We start from the raw sequence: 24,283 nt of genomic DNA on the forward strand, positions 1-24,283 counted from the left end.
AACACAGGGAAGAGAAACTTAGCAAGGGAGCTAGTGCTGTGGAAGGGGCAGGGGGTCCTCATTCTCTGCTCTGAAGTCCAGCAGGGCAGTGGTTTATCGTACAAATAAAAGGTTAAATGTGACAGAATGCACTCTTTCCAAGTTCCTGGCCTGCCCTTTTGAAAAGTAGACCCCTACTGGGAAAAAGTATTCAGTCCTAAGGCAAGGAGAATGGTAGGGCAAGATAACAAAAGATGTGACTGCATTCTTTTCTGCTTAGTAGTAAATATGTGGGATACTAATAATCTTTAAAAGTTCGGGCTTTCTACACTAGTAGTTCTGAGCTGTAGCTGCCCATGAGCGGGGCAATAAAACCCACTAACGCTTGGCCTTCACCCTTGACAAAGTCAGTCCCCAGCCCAGGTGATTGCAATGTGTTGTCCAAGATGCAAAATACTTTACACCCGAAAACATTCATCTGCAAAGTAGTTTGACTTCTACCCGTTTATTAAGCGCTGGTTAAGAAAATGGGTGGGATGTTGTGCAAATGCCTTTCAAAGACTGAAAGTGAGCTGTTAGTTACAACATTAATCTTGAATTTTCTTGCCATTATCAATGCACCATAAATCACCTGATTATCTCATAGTTTCCCAAAGAAAAGTACTTTGCTTCACCTACCTGGGTTTAGTCCTTCAGTCATTAAATCTGAGTTCTTAGATATTTGAAAGCTCCTGTTTCTGTGTTTCCCAGCTTTTTCTGGTTTACTAAACCTGATCTGCAGTTCTGCTTTGAGGCCAAGAGCCCTGCTTCCGTATTTATCCACACTCTTCATCTTGCCTCTTTCCTCAACCGGGTAGCACCTCTTCCCCCGTCCTTCCTGCGTTCTCCTCCTCATACCACCCTAATCTCGTAGTTTGGGCAAATGACACTACTTGGAGAGATTGATCAGTGTTGTGTGACCTTTCCATTACCACAGGTCAAGTGTGCTTGGCAGACAAAAGACATGGAAAGCCAAGAAAGCATTCCAAGAGAGAGAAACATCAATGATAACAGTATGGTTTGCACTGTAGCGTGAAATTTTTTTTTTTTTTCCCCTAAAGACATAGGGGTCAGGAGGAGGGGAAGAAAATGCAAATATTGATAGATGTTTTCTACCTCATAGTGAAAGCAAGTCACGAGGACGTGTATACAAATGGGGAACTGTGGTCTCTTATGAACACAATTTAAAGACAGGCAGCAAAGCAACAGATACAAATCTGTCCAGGAACCCACACCTAGAGAGAGACACTCCTCTCCGCAGCAAGGAGGCCTCTTTGGATGGTCACGGTCATGTCCACCAGTGCTGAGAGTGAGCCCAGGTTACAAGTGAGGCAGAAAGGAGGGAGACGAGGGGGGTGGCCAGGGCAGGAGCTCCGACAGGGTTAGAGGGATGGAGAAGCAGCCCCCCCTTTTTTTTTTTTTGGCGGTACGCGGGCCTCTCACTGTTGTGGCCTCTCCCGTTGCGGAGCACAGGCTCCGGACGCGCAGGCTCAGCGGCCGTGGCTCACGGGCCCAGCCGCTCCAAGGCATGTGGGATCTTCCCAGACCGGGGCACGACCCCGTGTCCCCTGCATCGGCAGGCGGACTCTCAACCACTGCGCCACCAGGGAAGCCCAAGCAGCCCCTTTTGATCTCTCATCAGCTCAGCCCTGGCATTGGCTGGGCTGGAGGCAGACCCTGCAGAAGGCCTGGTGGGAACAGTGGCCGGGAGAACTGCACAGTCATCGCAAGCCAGTCTGCTCATATGAGTATGGGTTGCACAGGGCGCCCCAAATTCGTGTTCACCTGGAACCTCAGAAAGTGACCTTGTTTGGAAATAGGGTCTTTGCAGATGTAATTATTTAAATGAAGATAAGATCATACTTAGATTAATATGGGCCCTGACTGGTATCCTTATAAAGAGAAAACTGAAAACTGGTGTCCTTATAAAGACACAGATGGAGTGTGAAAACAGCCACGTGAAGACAGGCAGAGATTGGGGCGATGCAGCTGTGAGGTGCGAAAAGCCCAGGATTGCCAGCGGCGACCCGAGGCTGGGAAGGGGCAAAAGGAGAGATTCTTCCAGAGAGCCTTCAGAGGGAGCTGAAGACCTGCTGAGACCTTGATCTTGGACTTCTGGCCTCCAGAACTGGGAAGGAATAACTTTTTGTTTTATGCTGTTCTCTTTGCGGTAGCTTGTTATGCCGGCTCTAGGAAACTAATACGTGGTGTGTCTGAGCATTCTAAAAAAATGCTATTTACCTACCTTGGCATAGGGCTGACCAGCTTTACCTGATAACATAGAGCTGGTTCCCAAGAAGATAGCAGCTGAGTTCATCCAGGCCACCTGGGAGGCATCTGTGGTCAAAGGGCAAAGAACGTTTTTCCAACTCTACCATAACTGGGTATTTACTCAAGATTTTGAAGGGAAAAAAATCAATATGAAGACTTCCTGGGTCACTTATGTTTATGCCCCCAGGGAACATCTGGCCATGTCTGGAGACATTTTTTTTTTTTTTTTGCGGTACGCGGGCCTCTCACTGTTGTGGCCTCTCCCGTTGCGGAGCACAGGCTCCGGACGCGCAGGCTCAGCGGCCATGGCTCACGGGCCCAGCCGCTCCGCGTCACGTGGGATCTTCCCGGACCGGGGCATGAACCCGTGTCCGCTGCATTGGCAGGCGGACTCTCAACCACTGCGCCACCAGGGAAGCCCAGGAGACATTTTTGATGTCACAGCTGGGAAGGGGTGCTACTGGCATCCGGGGGGTAGAGGCCAAGGAGGCTGCTGAATGTTTGACATTGCCCAGGGCAACACCCCACAGCAAAGAACCAGCCATTCTATAATGCCAGTAGTGCTGAGGTTGAGAAACGGTATAATAAACCACCACAAAACAAAACAGAGGGCCCTGCAACAGCAGAAGCTGATTATTTCTCACGAATCTGTGGGCTGGCAGCGATTCTTCCCCTGGAGTTGCCTGGCCCACTCATGCTCACTCATGGACTTGAGTCAGTCTGGGGATTGGCCAGGCTGGAAGGTCCAAGATGGTCTCACCGACAGGTCTGGTAGTTGATGCTGGCTGTTGGCTGGGCCACCTCAGTTCTCCTCCACGTAGACTGTTACCCTCCCGTTGGCTGGAACTGGCTTCCTATGTGTCGGTCTCAGGGGAGCAATCCAGGAGAAAGCTGCAAGCCCTCTTGAGCTCCTTCACAACACCATCCCCACCACGTCCCCTGGGCCAGAGCAAGTCACAGGGCCGGACCAGATTCAAGAGGCGGGAAGAGAGAGGCCACCTCTTAAAGAGTGGAGCAGGAATGTCACATTGCAACAGGGTGTACATAACTGGGTGAGAGGAATTAGTGGCCGCATTTTGTAATCTACTGTACCCTTAAGAGTTTAAAATAAGCTTTGCTGCTTGTGAGCTGTGTGGCATTGAGCAAGCCAGTTAACGTCTCTGAGCTTCAGTTTCTTCATCCGTAAAATGAGTGTTTGTGATGATGTATTGAGATGATTCACGCAAAATGATCGGCGAAGTGTGCAGGTCAGTGCAACAAGTATTCGTTGTTACTAATTATCACTTCCTGAAAGTCTTGTGTTCCCAGAATTACTCTGAAAGAATTACTCTGTCCTAGCATATAATACCAGGTGTGTTTAGAGCCAGAATAATTTTATATGAATAGTTTTGAAAATGTTAGAATCAATGGAGAATTTTGAAAGACAAGAAGGAAATGGATATTTAACAGGAGAGCTGTAACCCAGACACAGGGTTGAAGATGTTTTTGTCATACGTGTTTATACTCCAAACCCTGTTTGGATGGTTTTTAGAAGGTGGAATCTGTGATTTTCGTGATGTCTCGGCCTTTTCAGTTATTCCTCACATCTGGATGGACAGACAGATGCCAGGAGTCTTGGGACACTCCTGAAGCCACTCTGGTTTGTAGCTGGCAGAAGCTTGTTCATAAGTGCTTGTTGTCTGAGCCAAAGACTTTGGCCCCTGGAGGGACCCTCAGCCTCCTTCTCTGCCCAGGGAAACACAGATTCTTTCCCAAACATCTAAAAAACATGAGTTGCTGGTTGTAAATGAGGCTGGGCAAATGAGTAGTGGTGAATCCGTTAAGAATATCTCCATTCCTGGAAGAAACACCTCAAGGCATGCATCCTGCTAAAGGTAGAAGTGTTACCATCAACTTCACTTACAAAGGACAGGAGATTATATCCACCATTGAAAGCAAGGATTTGAAGCCAGGTTGTCTGGATTTAAATCCCAGATTTATCTCTTACAAGCTGTGTCATCTTGGGCAAGTTACTTAACCTCTCTGGGCCTCCACTTCCTCACTTGCAAAATGAGGATAAAGATAGTACCTCCTCTATAGGGTTGGCACAGGGATTAAATCAACACATGCAAAGAATTTAGAATACTCTATAAATAATAGTTACTTTGTGCCATCTGAACATGTTCCCCACACTGAACTATAATTTTGGAACTGATTAAAAACAAGACAATTTAGAGGTAAGAAAGGTAGCTTAATAAAAAGGAATGAAATAGTGCCATTTGCAGAGACGTGGTAAGTCAGAAAGAGAAAAACAAATATTGTATAACATCGCTTATATGTGGAATCTAGAAAAATGGTACAGATGAACTTATTCACAATGCAGAAATAGAGACACAGAAGTAGAGAACAAACGTATGGATACCAAAGGGGGAAAGAGGGTGGGATGAATTGGGAGATTGGGATTGACATATATACACTATTGATACTATGTATAAAATAGCTAACTAATGAGAACCTACTGTATAGCACAGGGAACCCTACTTAGTGCTCTGTGGTGACCTAAATGGGAAGGAAATCTAAAAAGGAGGGGATATATGTAGACGTATAGCTGATTCACTTTGCTGTACAGCAGAAACTAACACAACATTGTAAAGCAACTATACTCTAATAAAAATTAACTTAAAAAAAAAAGAAAGGTAGCTTAGTTTGGCAGTGTTTTTCCTCTCTGCTATTTGCCTCTTGGAGGATAAAATATAATTAACACGTTTGATCAAGGACCCACTGGGTAGAAATAAAGATGACTGAATCTTGCTATGTCTTGGCTAAGAGGGAAAAGGCATTTCATCCAAGGTCAGAACGCATTTTGTGAACTTCGTGTTCCCGTGAGCTTAAGTAGGTGTCACAAGTCTTAAGGAGGAGTGGTAGAGCTTTCTGGCACCAGGAAGGCCTCTGTGTTCCCAGCACGGAGCTGGGACGGGCTCCTGCGGCATTCTTCCTGAATGAATTCAGCAGATACGCTTTGTGGCCATTCCTCAGACCACTGCCTGGAACATTTCTGGAGCGAGTCCCAAGGGTGTGACAAGAAACACCCATTTGGTCCCCAGGATGATAGGTCCGTGCTGATAATTGCTGCTCATCGCCACATTCCGGTTTTAACTTTGGTAGGTAAGTGTCTCAGTGGAGTGGGTGGTGATGGGAACCACGCCATGGGACACTCAGCCTTTCCTGTGTGCTCGCTCATCCTTTCCTGGGGACCAGACTTGGGCAGTTGCTCCCACTATGGTGCTGACTCTCAGGGCAGATCTATGCTAGTCTGGGGGCAGGTGACAGGTCAGTCCCTGAGCCCCTCCCCAGATGGTGGGACAGCCAGAGAAAGATGCACTAGTCACTGGAAATTGGACACACGCTGAATGGCTCGGGAAAGGCCATTGCATCGACACCTTCTGAGAACTTAGAGAGGACCAATAACATGAGGGAAGTTCTTGGGCCATCTGGGGTTCAGTCTCACTTTGTAATCACAGAATCATGGGCTGACATTTCTGAGGACTGAAAAGATAGTGAGAGAGAGAAAGCGGGGGTCGGGGTGGGGAGAGAGGACAAGCTCTCTGGTGTCTCTTCTCATAAAGGCACTAATCCTGTCACGAAAGCCCCACCTAATCACCTCCCAAAGGCCCCGTTTCCAAATGCCATCATATTGGGAGTTAGGGCTTCAACATATAAATTTTAGGGGGACATAGTTCAGTCTACAGGATTGCCCCAGATATGGAAGGTGTCCCAGCCACGTTCAGGGACAGGCTTGGACCAGGCCAGTGGGGGTATATGGGGGACCACTGGTTAAGGATCAGAGATTTGGGCTTCCCTGCTGGTGCAGTGGTTAAGAATCCGTTTGCCAATGCAGGGGACAAGGGTTCGAGCCCTGGTCCGGGAAGATCCCACATGCCGCGGAGCAACGAAGCCCGTGCGCCACAACTACTGAACCTGCACTCTGGAGCCCGTGAGCCACAACTACTGAGCCCACGTGCCACAACTACTGAAGCCCGCGCGCCTAGAGCCCGTGCTCCGCAACAAGAGAAGCCACTGCAATGAGAAGCCCACACACTGCAACGAAGAGTAGCCCCCGCTCGCCGCAACTAGAGAAAGACTGCGCAGCTACGAAGACCCAGCACAGCCAAAAATAAATAAATTTATTTAAAAAAAAAAAGAATCAGAGATTTGCAGCACTCTGCGAGGCCATGTGTAGAGACTTACAAGGGCTGGCTCCAGAGTCATAGCGCCCAGGTTCAAGTGTCAGCCTCTTAATTGGGCATGTAGCTTAGCTTCTATCTGCCTCAGTTTCTATATCTGTAAAGTGGGAATAATAACAGTATCTACCTTGCAAGGCTGGGGGAAGATGACCTGAGATAACACACATAAGGTTTTTAGAACAGTGCCTGTTACTTAGCAAACGCCAGGTAAATGTTCACTCCTTTTACCCTGAGGTCTTTTGTGATTTGTTTGACACAGTTAGTCACTCTCAGTCATAAGAGTTTGAAAGTGCAGTCAGGCTGCCTGCCCGTTTCAGAGAAGATGAGGTCAAGCAGGTCTTGGAATTCTTGAATGAGAATCTTAGTGCAGATTCCAGAGCTGGTATAGTGTGACCGCTGCTTATATAGGTGTTAACAAGCCAGGCTCCGTCCAAAGACATGGACTCTACCCAGGTAGGCAGGACAGATGCGAGACTGTATGTGAAGCTTGGGGCAATGATTCAGTCCAGATCTTGAAGTATTAACCCAGTTCTGAGCCATTACTGAGCTCCAGTGTTACTCAGGCCCACAGGGCCTTTTCCCTTGCTCTTCCCTCTACCTGGAATATTCTCTCCCCAGATAACCCCATGGCCAGTTCTCTTACTGCCTTCAGGTTTCTGCTCAAAATCACCTGATCACTGAGACCTTCTCTGACCAGCCATCTGGTCAGAAAAAATAGCACTCACGGGCTTCCCGTGTGGCGCAGTGGTTAAGAATCTGCCTGCCAATGCAGGGGACACGGGTTTGAGCCCTGGTCCGGGAAGATCCTACATGCCGCAGACCAACTGAGCCCAAGCGCCGCAACTATTAAGCCTGTGCTCTAGAGCCCATGAGCCACAACTACTGAGCACGTGCACCGCAAGTACTGAAGCCCGCGTGCCTAGAGCCCGTGCCCTGCAACAAGAGAAGCCACCTTAATGAGAAGCCCGTGCACTGCAACAAAGAGTAGCCCCCGCTCGCCGCAACTAGAGAAAGCCCGCGTGCAGCGACGAAGACCCAACACAGCCAAAAAAAAAAAAAAAACGAAACAAAATAGCACTCCCTGCCTGCCCCCAGCGGATCCTGCCTTCCTTATCTTGCTTTCCTTTTCATGTAGCATGTGACGTAATGTATGTATGTGTACACACACACATTTAACAGCTTTGCGTAGGTATGATGGATACACAGTGAACTCTGTGCATTTAAAGTGTTCAATTCGGTGAGCTTTGACACGTGCACACACACATGGAACCATCACCGCCACCAAGAGAGTGGACACATCTGTCCCCTCAAAAGATCTCTCGATGCCCCTTTGCAACCCCACTTTCCTGCCCTCTCTGTCTACCCGTCCTCACACAACAACTGATCTGCTTTCGGTCACTGGAGACTAGTTTGTCTTTTCTAGAGTTTGTATGTATATGAGATCGTGGAGCATGTACCCTTTTGTAGCTGGCTTCTTTCACTTCCACATAATTATTTCGAGAATAATCTGTGTCATTTGGTGTGTCAGTGGTTCATTTCTTTTATGGCTGAGCAGTGTTTCTCAGTTTCATGGTTTGGATCTAGCAGAATTGTTATTCCGTTGATGGACACTTGGGTTATTTCCTGGCATGGTATATATTGATTTGTATTTTTCTTTGTCGTGAGTTTCCCCCAACTGGAAGGTAAGTTCCGTGGGAGCAGAAACTTGTCTGATCTGTTCCCTGCTGGACCTCCAGTGGCCAGCGCCCTCTCAACAGGAATTCGATGAAGAGTTGTGGGTTGAATTAGGCAATGCGTATAGTGCTTTTGTTATATTTTTTACTGAGTCCTGATCTGAGGGGAGAGGAAAGAGCTGCTGGGGTTCAGGAAACGCTACCCCCAAATATGGTACCTTGGCATATGGAAGGTCTTAAGTTGAGGGAATTTTTTTAAATGGAAGAAGCAGAAGGATCACTCTGACCTTCTCCCCTCGCCTTTCTTCCCTGAAACGGGTCCTAAAACTCCCCTGTGAAAGGTGTGTCCCCTGTACCAGGAGGAGGGAAGGCCTTGAGACGGGGAAGCTGGAGCCAAGAACTCTGTACAAACAAACCTTGTTAAACTCTCCCTTCTCTTCCTGTTACCTCTTCACCATTTACCACCCACAGCCCAAACCCTTCGTCTTGTCAGTTCTTCACAAATTTATTGTTTCTGCGTCTAAAAGGTCTAAAAGCTTCCTACTCTGGTCACTTCTTTGGGTCTTCATTCTCTTGCGAAGGCTCCACGTACGTGTACAAATTCAGTGGACTTTGTATGCGTTGCTCCTGTTCATCTGTGCTTGTCAGTTTAATTTCTCCTCCCCCATAGAGCCATTCTCCGGACAGCCGTGTGAACCCCGGGGCAAGGATCTGAATTATGGTGGCTTCTTGGTGGTCAGCCTGCTGGCACTGTAGCGGCTGTGCTGCTGAAGGGGTTGGGAAGGTGGGGAATAACGTTAAGAGGCCTCCTGCAGGAGCTGTAGGCCAAGGCCACCATGTCAGTGGCTCCTTGTCACCCGTTAAGCTGCAGGGAGCCTGAGTTTCTGGTCACTCTGTGGCTGCCCCCTCTCTGGCCACGTCATTCCCCACTCCCTGGGCCGCTGCCCCAGTGGGCTGGGAATGCTTCCTCCTTGCCAACCCTGCCTAGCCTTCCCCCAGCATGGGCCTGCTCCCCCCGGCCCCATGCCAGTGCCCTGCTGTCCTGTCTGCTGCCAGCACCGGGCCTGCTCACCCAGTGGGCCCCAGGAGATGGGAGCGAGGCTGAGGTGCAATGAGGTGGCCCGGTGAAGATGTCTAAGAGGTTCACAGCTAGCGCCAAGGCTCCTACGACAGAGCAGCAGGCAAAGAGAAGCAATTAAATTGTGATGGGTTTCTTCCCTGACCACAGTCTCCAAGGCTACTTTTGAGAGAGAAGTTCTTGGGTCTGGTTTTGCACGTTCCCCCCTGCCTGGGTCGAGCAATTAGATTTTTAAAAAAGCAAAACCAACCTGAACAGCCACTGAGTTCCATGGTGGGGGGCAGCCGCTGGGCGTTTACTGGGGACCCCTAACCACCAGTCAAGTGGTAGATGCTATTTTTCTGAGAATTTAATAAAGGGACCTTCACTCTTCATAGATAACGGCAGAGCCATGGAGCTGGAAGCGACTCCAAGACCTTGTCGCTCAGAGTTGATTTCCCCTGGAGGCTTGTTAGAATGCCAGAGTTCCAGCCCTCACCCCGACTGGCAAATCAGATTCGGCATTTTAACGAGATCCCAGGCGATCTGTGTGCACAGTAACGCACGAGAGGCCCTGCTCTATGGATTACCCCGCTTCTGGCTATACATTACTCCTGGGGAACTCTTAAAAAATACTGAGGGGCTTCCCTGGTGGCACAGTGGTTGAGAGTCCGCCTGCCGATGCAGGGGACGCGGGTTCGTGCCCCGGTCCGGGAAGATCCCACATGCCGCGGAGCGGCTGGGCCCGTGAGCCATGGCCGCTGAGCCTGCGCGTCCGGAGCCTGTGCTCCGCAACGGGAGAGGCCACAACAGTGAGAGGCCCGCGTACCGCAAAAATAAAAAAATAAAAAAAATACTGATACTCAGGTGCTACTCCCAAGAAATGCTGATTTAATTAGTTAAATGCAATTGATCTAGTCCAATTCCTTTACTTTATGTATCACCCAAGACCCGAGTGATCAGGGGACCCATCCAAGTTTCCAACAACTGGTTAGGAGCAAAGCTAGGATTACCCAAGAATCATGTCCCCACAGGGCCCCGGGGTCTCGTCCTGTCACTCACGCATCTCATTCTACCAGGGCCGTCCTCCAAAACAAAATCTGCTAACACACGTGCTGGAGTATAACTCAAAAAGGAGTGATCGTGTGTACTTCCTTGAAAAACAAGAATTCATGGGGGGCCTACAATATACCAGGTACTGTTCAAGACCCTGGGGGTTTTTTGTTTGTTTGTTTTTATTTTAATTTTCCAAAAGCATTGTTTTTGTTTATACAAAGTCCTACCCACTTCGGAGGCGGGAGGAGTGAGAGGGGTTCTTTTTCAATCCAGGGGCCTCCATATTCTTGTTCTGTCCTGACCAAACACACAGGCAAGCGGCATCATTTGGTAAACTGACTGCAATGTTTAGTCTCTCTCTGCTAGTGTAACAAGGTGATATCAATCTCTGCTTCTGTAAGAATCCTGAATTTAGGATTTTGGCTGTCACTACTCCAACTTCTATTTCTGAAGGTTTGAAATCAACTGATGGAACGGTAGACAGGCACATAATCACAGTTTCCCCTGTCTGTTCAAATCTCCGATCAAATTTCATCTCCACTTTTTTTTTTTTCAAGGAAGCTGGTTGAGGGACTTCCCTGGCGGTCCAGTGGTTAGGACTCTGCGCTTCCACTTCAGAGGGCACGGGTTCGATCCCTGGTCGGGGAGCTCAGATCCCACATGCCACACGGCGAGGCCAAAAAAAAGAAAGGAAGCTGGTTGACTCTTGCTGCAGTGGCTTTAAACCCACAGTGGGAGCAGCACAGTGAAGTCCCCACTCTCATGGAGTAGGGATGGGGGGGCACACATGAGACAGACCAGTAGAGCCAGTAAAGTGGTGACAAACAGTAAAGGAAAGCCCGGGAGGGAAGGCGTGTCAGGGGAGGAAAGTGCTCTCCAGTGAGCTGCTGGGAGCAGAGATGCGATGGGCAGGAGTGGAAGGGGGGCGTGATTATTACCTGGGGAAGAGTGTTCTCATCAGAGGGAATAGCAAGGGCAGAAGGAAGCCCGGAGGTGGGACGGTGCAAGGTCCCTGTGGCTGGAGAGGGTTGAGGGAGGGGACAGTCGTAGGAGAAGAATCCCAGAGACAAGACTGTTGGGTCTTAGAGGCCATGATCTGTGCACGTTGAATCTTATTTTGAATGAGATGCAGACACACAGGAGGGTTTCTAAACAGAGAAATGATCTCTTCTGGCTTCGTTGTAAAAGGATGCTGCTGGGCTGCTGTGGGGTGAATGTTCTGTCTATAGCGTAGACAGGGCACAGTGGGGGGAGACCTGCAGGCAGCGACTCGGTAATTCAGACAAAAGGTGCAGGGGCTTGGTCCACGGTGGTCCTGGAGAAGGTGGCAGGAAGCCAGCAGGCTCTGGATGCATCTGACAGCACCAGATATGCTGCTGCTGGACCGGATGCTGGAGGGGAGTAGAGGACCGACTCCAAGGTGTGCGGCCCGAGCAATCGGCAGAATGGAGTTGCAGATGTTTTTGAGATGAGAAGCGGGTTTGGATGGGAAAATCGAGGTTTGTTTTGGAGCATGCTGGGTATTTAAATAAACTAACAGTATCAGTCCTTCGGAATTCTAAGCTAACTTGCTTTTATGAAAGAGCTCTGGGTCCTCTGAGCCTATGTCCAGTGATACGTTGTTCTCTGTCCTGCTCTCAAGAGGCCATGTCTTTCACAGGTGGATTTGCAGTTTAATCTAGGAGTCTTTGTATTGTCACAATGTCCCTTGAGATTTCTGGGACCCTAGCTGGCTTGGTGGCCTGTTGGTGAGGTGCGTGGGGATTGTTTGCGGCTACGCTTGAGTTTTCTTTTGATAAGAGAGGTCAGTCGTCTGTTAACTAAGCCTGTTGGCAGTAAGGCCATGAAATGTTTTCCTTTCTGAAGTCAGTTAGCTCATTTCTTGTTCAGAGTGTCTGGTTGGTCTGCATTTGGTCCCAGAGGCTCAAAAAGCTGTCAGGGCTTCCCTGGTGGCGCAGTGGTTGAGAGTCCGTCTGCCGATGCAGGAGACGCAGATTCGTGCCCCGATCTGGGAAGATCCCACATGTCGCGGAGCAGCTGGGCCCGTGAGCCATGGCTGCTGAGCCTGCAGGTCTGGAGCCTGTGCTCCGCGACGGGGGAGGCCACAACAGTGAGAGGCCCACGTACCGCAAAAAAAAAAAAAGAAAAAAAGAAAAGCTGTCAGAAGCTCAGCACTTTTGTGCCAAATGGAAGCCAGGAAACCACTCCCCGGACAAGGCCAGGCTGAGATCCCTCCTCTGCCATCCACCTACTGGCTCCCCTACGTCCTTCGCTAGGTACCCGGAGCTAACGTTCATTTAGCTCAGCGCTATCTGAGCCCTGACTGCTCATCACAGTCACTTGGGAGGCTTAAAAAACACCAAGGGCAAAGCCCTTCACCCTGAGATGCTGCTTAATTGATTTTTTTTTGGGGGGGGGGCCTGGCACTGGTATGTTTTTCCCTCTTTTATTTATTTTTTATTTTTTTTGCGGTACACGGGCCTCTCACTGTTGTGGCCTCTCCCGTTGCGGAGCACAGGCTCCGGACGCGCAGGCCCAGCGGCCATGGCTCACGGGCCCAGCCGCTCCGCGGCATGTGGGATCTTCCCGGACCGGGACACGAACCCGCGTCCCCTGCATCGGCAGGCGGACTCTCAACCACTGCGCCACCAGGGAAGTCCCCCTCTTTTAAATAGATTATTTTTTCGAGCAGTGTTAGGTTCACCGCAAAATGGAGCCGAAAGCACAGTTTCCATATCTACCCGCTGTCCCCAACGCAGACTCTCCCGCTGTCTGCGTCCCCCATGAGACTGGGATGTTTGTTACACCTGATGAGCCTCCACCGACACGTCGTTACCAGGGTTTACATCAGGGCTCACTCTCGGCATCGTACAACCTATGGGTTTGGGACAATGCGTAGTGACATCTATCCACCAATATAGTATCATACAGAATTGTTTCACCGCCCTAAAAATCTTCTGGCACTGGTATTTTTTTATAAGCACTCCAAGGGATTCTAGGGTTCAGCCAGAGCTGAGAACTACCGATCTAGAGCTTCGTGTGTGCCAGGTCCTGCTTTAAGCACTTTACAGGAGTGAACTCGCATAATCCTTATGTCACCCCCTGGCGTAGGCCTATTTATTGTCCTGAGCCACTCAGTAGCTTGTCCAGTATCACATGGTGGACGGGCAGCATGTGAACCCAGGCAGGCTTGCCGCTAAGTCTGTCCCTTACCCATTATACACTGTACTGACTTGGTAGCCCGCTTCCCCGATCTGCTCAGAACTGCACCTGAGTGAAGAGGAAAAGTAGAATTTCCCTGGCGCTTCTCTCCTGAGCAGAATTCTGTGCTTCCAGCCCACAGCGCCTATCCTTCAGGGCCCTCTCCCCACACAGCTCATTTCTTCTCTGTCCCTTACACACGACCTGCTTGTTCCAGCTCCGATACATCTGCCAGGAATGCCCTCGCCTCGTCCCCATCTAGCCAAAGTCTAATCCTCCCCTCTGGGTTCAGGTTACCCGCTCCTGGCTCCGTTCCCTGAGATCCAGGCCACCCTGACCTCTCCCCTCCAGTCCACCAGAAGCGCTCACTGCCTCAGCTGTGCCTTTTGGAATATGATGACACTGGAGTTTGCAAATCACATGCTGCTCCCTGCTTAATACCTGAAAATCTTATCTCTCAGCAAAATTGGTAGCTCCCCCAGGGAAGGAAACAAGTCTTTTTCCACCCATTTTTTTCTCTCCCTTTTCAAGTCCCATGCAGTGTGCCGGGCATATGTGGTCGTAGGTCCAACAGGACACATGGGAGGATGGGGTGTTCCTGCTTAGCAGAGGCCTCAGGAGAGTGGGAGCACACCTTCCTCACCCTGGTACCCTGTGCAATGTGGTGAGCATCTCACAGAATGATTTCCACTCTTCCCTAAATGACTGCGCTGATCTGCTTCCCAGTGAATTGGAGCCTGAGGTCCAAACCCTTCAGTCTGGGATGGAAAATCGTTCACCCTCTGGGCCCTGCCCACCTCCTGGTGGGCGACTCTTCGTCCTCACTGGCCTGGGTCCACCCCACTCTCTGCCTGTGGTTTGGCGTAAATATTAATTGCATCCCTCCTCACTCTCTAAAGCGTCCTGCTTCAACAGTAAATCATGCAGTTGCCCTAACTTTCAGCTCAGCACTCCGCCGGCTTCCAAATGAAGCATGGTTTGTTGTTTTCCGTGAGGGCCCAGAGCTTTCCCACCCCCTCTCACCTTTGACCGTTCCTTCTGCCCGGAGTGATCAGCCCCCTTCCCAACCTCAGGCGTGTACCAGCTTTCCTGCCAGAATCCTACTGTGTATTTCCTAGACCTGCTTCACCTTTCAAGTTCCCAGGACACCATTTTCATGTGCCAGCCCCCTACCCCCAAATTTCTATAATTGGTCTGATTTTTAATGGTTAGCACGTACTGTCCTCTACTGGAGCTGCTTATATAGACACCTCGTTTCCCTTATTGGATGGGGAGCTCCTGAGGCGGGCGTAGGAATTTAACAACTTTATCTTCCATACAGCAGCTAACTCAGTGCCTTACACGTGGGAGATATTTCTTCTTTTTTTTAGTTGTGTAACTTAAGAGAGTCGCGTCTTCTTTGGACCTCAGTTCCAAAATCTGTAAAATAAATCATCTCTGTATCACTCAGGGTCTAACCAGAAAGACAGTAACGAAGCATTAAATGCAGGGTTACACAGGTGATGGAGCCAAACAGGCGGATATATTCCCATATCCTTCACGCTATTTCTGGTTGCTAGTCTGTTCCAGCTATTTGTCTGTTCTTATGGTCATAATCTGTGTGTGTGTGTGTGTGTGTGTGTGTGTGTGTGTGCTAGTAGTGGTGTAGTATAGTGAAGACAGAGATCTTATAATACTGTTCTTTTTTTTTTTTTTTTTTTTTTTTTTGTGGTACGTGGGCCTGTCACTGCTGTGGCCTCTCCCGTTGCAGAGCACAGGCTCCGGACGTGCAGGCTCAGCAGCCATGGCTCACGGGCCCAGCCGCTCCGCAGCATGTGGGATCCTCCCGGACCGGGGCACAAACCTGTGTCCCCTGCATTGCCAGGCGGACTCTGAACCACTGCGCCACCAGGGAAGCCCCTGTTCATTTTTATTAGGGGAATTTGCAGCTAAAATCCCTAGCTGCAAATTTGTTTTGCATTTGTTTTCCTTTTGATCAATTTCTTGAACCTAATATGGTTTTTGACAGTTTTGTCCAGTTTCATAGTTGCTATTGGAAAAGGGAATTTACTAACTTCTTCCTCTGCCATATCTGGAAGTCCCCATATTCATTGATTTTTGAGTGTTGATCCAGCCTTGTTTTTCTCAGATAACCTCACTTGTTTAGAATGTATACATTTTTCTAAATATTGTGGATTTGGCTGGCTAATATTTTTAAGGACTTTTGCTGATATTGGGCAGTGAGGTCCCCCAGAGATTAGCATCAGCAGGAAGCCGCCATCCCCTATCTGCAGAGACAAAGGGAGGCGGCAGGGCTACCAGTTCCAGATGGGCCTGTCCTGTAGGACCTGGAGCTACAGGAGGGTAGAAATGCCTGCTAGAAATGCCACCTGAAGCTGGCTTCTCATGTCTTCCCACCCTCCCATCTCCTGCCTTCTTTTGGTCAAATGCAGCAGAAAGCTGGTGGTCCTGGGAGCTGGGGAGATGCAGCCTCCAGGGGCCAACTCTGTGATACAGAGCAAAAGAGGGGACGCGGTGGGCAGAGTGGGTGGGAGGTAGGCAGTCCCTGGAGCAGCACGGCCCAAAGGACCCCTTCAGCTCTCCAGATGTGCGGCTCAGTACATCTGTCGGATAAATAACTAAATAAATTGGTACATGTACCAGGAATCTCCTCATCAGGTTTGAAATACGTCCAGCTGCTTATGGAAAATTTCAAGAAATTCTGTGTGTTTCTAGTGTTGGAATTCTTCCATCTGTATAATAAATATAGCTTTGGGGCATATAAGGGGCTTGCTTATTCCTTTAGTTATTCTGAATAAGTCAATTTATAAAATGGATAGCAGCAGTTAGGCAAGTCATAAAATACAGACACTTAGTGTCAGAAAATATTATGACCCTCACCAGGTGCTGTGACTGCATAGAGGACGAGGATGTCATCATGTAAGTATTTATTGAGCCCAGCCTCTCCCCTTCATGCTGCACGGCCAGGCATGGCTCAGGGAGGGGGCGGGGAGACACTGCAGACTGCTTGTTCCCAGATCTTGTTTTCTTCCACCGGAAGGTGGAATACGTAATAAAATAGAATAATATCTGAAATTCAGAGAGGATTCCAAATCTTACCTCTAGCCAGTAGTTTCAGCTTCCACTCCTATGAACTCTGTCTTCAGGGCTCCTGGCCAGATAGCACAGTTTGAGCGTCAGCAATTTTAACATTGTTGGGAGAGTTTTTTGGGGAGCAGGCAAATGACCTCCAGGAGACAAGAGGGGAAAGGAACAACGACAGGAGCTGGGCTAATCTGCTTTTCAGTCCACATGGGGAGTAGTAACTTATTTTATTTGTGCCAGTGGAATCATGAATAAATAAATGTATGAAATAATGTATTTGAAAACACAACACCCTTAGGGGATGATGCCGGTGATGGTGATGATGATGGTGACTGAAGTGTAGGGATTTAAAAGTGTATCCGGCAAGATGGGAATAAAGACACAGACCTACTAGAGAATGGACTTGAGGACATGGGGAGGGGGAAGGCTGAGGTGGGACGAAGTGAGAGAGTGGCATGGACATATATACACTACCAAATGTAAAACAGATAGCTAGTGGGAAGCAGCCACATAGCACAGGGAGATCAGCTTGGTGCTTTGTGACCACCTAGAGGGGTGGGGTAGGGAGGGTGGGAGGGAGACTCAAGAGGGAGGGGATATGGGGATATATGTGTATGTATAACTGATTCACTTTGTTATAAAGCAGAAACTAACACACCATTGTAAAGCAATTATACTCCAATAAAGATGTTTAAAAAAAATAAAAGTATCCGTTTGGATAGGTCTTTTGCACTGGTAACTAAAGAAAAAAATGATTCCATGTCTTTAATTGCACTTGTTACATTCTGTTCCCCAACCCCTGTCTTCATGTTCTTATTTTATAGCGTTATTAGTCCTGTGGATACTTGCCATGGGCTCTTCGTTCTCACTCGCATTTATAACACTTGCTCACAAGGCACAAAACCATCCTAAGTTGGTGCGATCCCAAGGAACTTCTAGAATTAGCGCCCCTCCCCGCCTCCTGCCACCCCACCTCCACCCCAGCATGGATGGAAACCAGCCTCCTCCTTCCCAGGTCAACGTTTGGGTTAGCCCATTGTTTGCGACGATTGTTATCCACTGCTGCAGGCAGCCATGATGTTAAATTATCGCCTCTGAATTTTTTGGACAAATGCCCTCAGGGAAAATATTGTTCATGCTGGGTGAGCTCTGAATCAGGTCACAGAAAGACAGTCTCATGAGTGAGGTCTTCCAGGAAAGCACCAGACAGGTCAAATCGTGATGATTCCCTGGGAATGGGGCTTTGGAGTTGCTCCAGCCCTGTTCTGCTTCCTTCAGTGGCTGCCAGGCTGCTAATTTTCACTGTGATTGTGGGCTCTTGGTTCCCGAGGCTGCCATGGAGCTAGGGATGGGGGGAGAGGACTAGGGCAAGGTAAACTGCAAAAAACTCACTGTTCTTACTGAGATTCAGCCATTTTTTGTTGAATAAATGCTACCTACATGGCCTTTGGCTGACGTTTAGAGCTCTGAAAAAGTTGATTCAGACAAATTTCGCCAGTGTTCTTGTTGCTTTTATAAAGGAGGAAACTTCCAGGCGTCCTTATTTCACAGTTTTTGCTGATGCCCTCCATCTTCTACCTCTACCATGCCATTTAGCACAGAATTGACTTACGTCATTATGATAAGTGAATATTTATATTATTTTCTTAATTTAGAAATTTGGAAAACTTGTATCCTTCGTTATAAGCTTGATAGTTTCCCAATAGTTCAAAATTGTTCTTATACAATCAGTAGTAATATTAAGGAATGGGAATCTTAAACATATTGTATATTGAACCATATTAATATTTGGAGATCTTACGAACCAAGTTTTTCCAAATGACTAATACATGATGTTACAAAATCATAACATGGGTTAGAGATGTATGTAAAATACAATTTAGACCAATGGACTCTATGTAACAAGTATGAAAAATTCACTGGTATGGTTTCAGATTCCACATTGCAACTAATCTTTGTGTAGTATCAAAGAGGTTATCTGCAATCATATGAAAAGACCATTAAAATACTGCTTCCTTTTCCAACTACATATCTGTGTGAGGACAGAGTTTCCTCATACACTTCAACCCAAACAATGTGGTGTATCACATTGAAAACAGAAGCAGATACAAAACTCCAGCTGTTTTCTATTAAGCCACATGAAAATATGTAAAGCAATACCACTCTTCCAATTTTACTTTGTTTTGGAAAAATATGGGTATTTTTCATAAAAATATGTTATTTATGCAAACATGTAATGAGTTAATTTTTGTTATTTTTGAAGGGATAAACAAATGTTTTTGATTTTTCTCAGTTTTAATTTTAATATGGTCAACATTGATGGATATAACCTCCATAAACAAACGTTCTTTGAGCGTTCAATTATTTTTGAGGGTTTGAAGGGGTCCTGCTGCCAAAATGTTTGAGAACCTCTGGTTTAGGCTAATTCCAGACGGTTCAAGCTCAGAAGAAGCTCCATCTACTTAAGGTCACATGCATCCCTTTTTCTCTGATATGGAAATGTTTAACTTAGAAAGAACCTAGAGTATTCAGGCAAGATTTTCACAGCAAAGTGGAAGAAGGCTGCTGTCTCCTTCAGGCAAAAGGAAAGGTATGCAAGGAGAGAATGCAATTAATTGTTCAGGGAAATTCTTCCAGGATGGTTTTGCATTCCTGTCGAATCACTGTGGGGCACACTCTGCCAGCATCTTGCAAAGATTCTGAACGCTGATGCTACGTTCACACCATTTCAGCAGGTACCACTGAAGTCCCTTTTTTGAACTCCCTTTGTCCTCCTGGACCGCACCATACAGCTTGGCACAGAACTGACCCACAAAATCCTCTGAGAAATTTGCAATATCTCCCCCCGGTAGATTTTGAGTCATTTTAGGGCTGGACATGATGTCTCCCCCATCTCCCTGACCCTTCTTCAGCTCTTACCATCATATTGGTTCATACTCTTGTTGTCAGTTGACCCATCAAGATGAAAACTTAGAATAGAAAGATTTTATTTGCAAATATGATCTCTCTCTACACGCTATCATTTCCCTTCTCTGAATGTCCGTTTTCTAACAGGATTCACAGAGCCAAGCAACAGAGTCAGAGCCTCTGGTTTCCTATCCGAGCTCCGCCACTTACCTACTTTGTCACTTTGGGGAAATGGCTCCTTGGAGCCTCAGTTTTGCAGACAGGGAGCAGCTAGCACACTGTATGATAGAGGAGGTATTCAGCAAAGGCTGGGTTCCTTGCCCGATTTTCTCCACCTCCTTGTTAGGATGTTTAGAGATAATTACTAGGGCATGCCAACCGCAAACCGTAACTCTCTCAAAGGCACTTATTAGCCAGTGAGAAGTTAATTATACTTAATCCAGTTCCTTTTCCTTTTTAATGTACTCAGGATGACTTGTAAATCTTATATCCGCTAAAACACACGTTCCATAAAGTCCCACATTACTAAATCATAACATTTCCCGATCTGTTAATCTAGTCATTCAGAAGTTAAGTATATTTAATTCATTTATCTTCTCCATATTTTTCTCAGCTTTGTTTTGTTTTCCCTCCTTGATTCTGGAGAATCATCTCTATTTCCTCCTTTATTGCTTTCTTACCTGGTCCTTTGTGCCTCTTGATCTTGTTTTCCTCTCTTCCTTTTCCTTCTTCCCACGCAAGTTATAGTACCTTCAGGATAACTGGTTTGTCCAGCAGAGGGATCATGGCCTGGATAAATCAGGAAGTCACAATTACTTGGGATTTTCTAGTAGCCCATGGTGCTGTTTCACACCCCTTGTAAGCTCTCGACTGAGGCCAGATCTCCAAGAGCTAATCAAAAAGAGGCAGAAAGGGAATGACGTGGGCAATGTGAAACTCATGCAAAAGTCATTTTCTCTTCATGCCTCCCTCAGCTTTAATTGAAGAGACCTAAGCCTAATTAATGGTGATGAGGATGAGGGTGTCTCCAAGGGTGGATCAAGGACAGTTTGTAGCAGAATGCATCTGGGAACTTGAAAAGTAAATTCTTAGGCCCTTTACTCAGATTCTGATTCAAGAATTTTGAATGTAGTTCCCTGATAATTCTTCTGCATACTTCTTGAGAACCAGCGATAACCTGATCTTAGCACTGCCTCATCCTTTCTTTTTTTTTTTATTAAGTTATATTTGACCTACAACACTGTGTAAGTTGAAGGTGTACAATATATTGATTTGATACGTTTATATTGCAATATGACCGCCATAGTAGCGTTAGCGAATACCTCTCACATCACGTAATTATCATTTTAGCACTTTTACGTTCTTACAGAGTACATGTGGCATAAAATTTCTGCTTTACAAAGTCCCTTCACATTGATTTTTTTTTCATTTGAACCTCAGAATAACTTTGTGAAATAGACAGGAGCAGGTACTGTTTCCCCTAGAAATTTGCCCTAAATTTTAGTCTCCCCAGGCTGTTGGTCAGGGCAAATCCAGAGATTAGCTTTGGGTCAGGCTTGGCCAACCTCGGCCACCCCTGAATGTCTTCTACTTGGGAACCAAGTTACCAAAAGAAACAAGGTATTAATAAAATTGGAATCAGTCTATGATTTCTGAAAATGAGGCCTATGTGAGCAGGCACCCAACGACTGAGGGCTTGCGAGCACATGAGCTCAGGAGACAGTGAGGTCCCTCCAGTAAGGAAGAGAGAGGATAAGGAAGACGGTGTCCCGTAGCTGTAAGCGTCTAACACTGACCCTCCTGGGTTAGATATTTATGCATCTTTTACGTGCACCAGTCAGTAAAGATCTGAGCATCATCTCTAAGTCTGAGCCAGACCCTCAGCTCCTGCCTTCTGAAAGTGGTTGCCTCTGAGCTGGATAATACACAGCGTGAGATCAGCAGTGTTACAATTACAATGAGGTCAAGTGAGATAAATAAGCACGCAAATATAAAGCAAGTATAACAAGTTTTTATTGGGACTGCAGAGCCTGGATAAGGGTCTTAATGGTAAAGGTCAGCAAAGCAGGTCAGGCTCCAGGCTCCATGTGGCTCCAGTCAAGAAAGGGAGGAGCCACCGAGCACCATCCCTCGTGGAGCAGGGAGGGAGAGCAGGCTTGGTGGGATCCAGGATTCGGTTTCCTCCCTGCTGGGCCAAAGCCAAACACCTGGCGGGTCTTGGTCAGGATGGCATGTGGACATTGGTTTCCAACCAGAGGGGTTCATAGCTGTGATTTAGGCTTTAGAATCATGTTAAATTAAAGAGGAAATGGCACTATGCTTCATACACATCCTAGTATGGTATCATCTATACAGCCTCCTGGCAAGAACCATGCCTTTCTTAGCATGGTCTTAAAAAGAGTTACCGCTTATACTATTCCACTACAGGAGTTAGAGTACTTTAGTTATTTGTGTATAATACCTTACTCCAGAAAGTAATGCTTTTTCAAACTCCCATACCATAGAATGACTTAAAATAAAAGGAGAGAAGACGAAACTAGAATATAAAACGTTTCTCCATTCATCTGAGTAATTCATAGCATTTTCAGTTTGGGGTAAGATCGTGAAGAGTCTTAAGGGAAACTGCTGAGCATCTCAGCCAGTTGCCTCTGACCACAAACCCCTTCCTAGGGGAACCACAGGTCTCCTTGAGTGTGCAGGAAAACCATGGTCATTTTCTGTGTGTGCCATGAGGCAAGAAATGTAGGCATGCAAACTTACCTGTATCTTTTCTTCATCCTAGCGGTACCCAGAATGACGCTGCTATTTATCAAATCTCTGCTAAAAACTGTTTGGGGTTGATCTGCGGCTCTGCAGTGAAGATCCATTGAAGTGGAGCTTCAATCCACGGAAGCGGAGTGTCCGTCAGAGAATCAACAGCTCTCTCTTAACCCGAAAGATGACAGGAACACAGTTTGCAAACGTGAGACCTGTGAGCAGGAAAGCACACATCAAATTGATGAGAAAGAGCATCCTATAAGGAAGAAGAAAGTATCGCCTCGGTTCCTCCCGCATCAGCTGACTCCGCCTCCTCCAAATTCAATGGTGCGCGTTCACTCCAGCTATTGGCTGATAATGACCTTGGTACATCCAGTTCTGAAAATCCCTTGGATGTTAAAGACATGAGGCAAACTGAAGAGGCTCGTGATCCCGATAACACAGAGGACGTTGCAGAGGGGTTGCTTTGTTCTAATTCAAGTAATATTCCCGATAAACCAGATGTGTGTGGCCACAGGACAGTGCATTCCGAACTATCAAGGTTAATGGATGGTGCCTTAGACACTAATGGCCCTAATGAAGAAGTCTTCAACTCTAGTCATCAAAATCCCACAGTACAGAAATCCAGCAGCTTGAGCCTGCCGCTGATGGAGGCAGCCTCATCCACTTCCCCAGGTGACAGGGCCACGGGCAACAAGCCTGTCAGCCGCCCGCCTTCCAGCACAGACTTTGACAGTGATTATGAACTCTGCTCAGAGAGAACCCTAACCTACGCCGAGGAGTTTTCAGACAATGACCTGGAGTATCTGGAATGTTCCGACGTCATGACAGATCACTCTAATGCAATTTGGCAAAGGGACCTGCAGGGGACTGAGCGTGTTTTTTTATTAGAAAGCGATGACGAAGAGATGGAATTCAGTGAGTGTTGCCTGGGTGGATGTGAGCGTTTCCTCAGTGAAATGGGTTGTGAGCCTCTGGTGTCGGATGACACCGGGCCTATGGCTGCCACCGCTGGCCTCTGTGGTTATCACTCACCATCCCAAGAAGTGGAGGTACGGAGCAGCCTAGCCTCCATGCACAGTGCCTCATCCCCGCAGACAGGGATGACCCTGCCTGTGGGACCTCACCAGGATGGAACGTCTGTGGTGACAGACCAGGGGAGATATAAACCACCCACTGCCCCTGAAGCTGCTGAAGATGGCTATCCAGGAATTCAAGGGGAAACCAGAGACGGCCACCAGGCAGGAAAGGAATTTGCCAGTGACAATCTGCTAAACATGGATAAAGCAGTAACAGAGAGAGAGAGGAAGCACTTATCTGGTGAGTTAGGAAAATCAGGGATGAACCAGTGTCTGGAGACTGTGGCTGAGAAAGGAGTAGGGGGGAAAGACTTATTGAGCCGGAGGGGCTCAGAGAAACCTGCCAGGGCGAGGCGACCGGGGATTAAGGGAAAAGCCAAGAAGCTGAACCCCAACCTGGAAGAAAGGGCAACAGAAGCCCCCCTGAATCGCCTGTATCCCAGAGGACCTGTGAAGCACCCACTAACCCCAAGTGACAAAAGAGAGAGTTCCCATGCCAAAGCAGAAGCGACTGGTTTGAATTCCCAGTTCCATGCAGGAGGCTGTGCTATTCCAACCCAAGCAGAGCAAGAAGCAAACATCCTGCAGACTCCACCAGGCTCACTCTCCAAAGAAGGGAGCTTGGACTTGCAGGGAGAAGGAGTGTGGGTTAAAAACGTACTTGAAACAAGCAGGATTCCAGACTGGAGTGATCATCCTCAGGTAAGACTCCTCTTTTAAAAAATGATAAGCTAAAATGTATTTGTGCGTGCGCACGTGTGTGTATGTCCCTTCCCTTCACATTCACAATTGCTGTTCCACAATGTACATCAAAATGGTTCTTCCAGTACCATCAGGGTACTTGTGAATGACAGGGGCTGCTGCTGGGAAGGAAATCTGGTTTTGAAAAAAGGCCCAGATAAACCTTAAGCCATCCTAATTATAGCAAAAGACAGATAGAAGTAAGAGGCACTAATA

At 47.5% G+C, this 24,283-nt stretch overlaps 1 protein-coding gene and 1 long non-coding RNA gene across 3 annotated transcripts in view; one reads left to right on the forward strand and one right to left on the reverse strand.

Moving 5' to 3' along the window:
• ALPK2 (alpha kinase 2) overlaps positions 1 to 24,283 on the forward strand; it is a 128,527-nt gene that overhangs the window by 18,761 nt on the left and 85,483 nt on the right. For both annotated transcript variants that reach the window (XM_060121080.1, XM_060121081.1), the window contains exon 4: positions 22,273 to 24,028. In XM_060121080.1, the coding sequence (XP_059977063.1) occupies positions 22,652 to 24,028 (1,377 nt within the window). In that variant the 5' untranslated portion in view covers positions 22,273 to 22,651. The remainder of the gene's footprint in view (positions 1 to 22,272; positions 24,029 to 24,283) is intronic.
• LOC132504076 (uncharacterized) lies at positions 16,604 to 24,097 on the reverse strand. The gene is made up of 4 exons (XR_009534724.1): positions 23,988 to 24,097; positions 22,251 to 22,459; positions 20,171 to 20,279; positions 16,604 to 16,650 (listed from the first exon to the last, which is right to left on the reverse strand). It is a non-coding gene; the product is annotated as an uncharacterized LOC132504076 (long non-coding RNA).

Source organism: Lagenorhynchus albirostris, chromosome 14 (genome assembly GCF_949774975.1).
Source record: "Lagenorhynchus albirostris chromosome 14, mLagAlb1.1, whole genome shotgun sequence".
Classification (NCBI taxonomy): Eukaryota; Metazoa; Chordata; class Mammalia; order Artiodactyla; family Delphinidae; genus Lagenorhynchus; species Lagenorhynchus albirostris.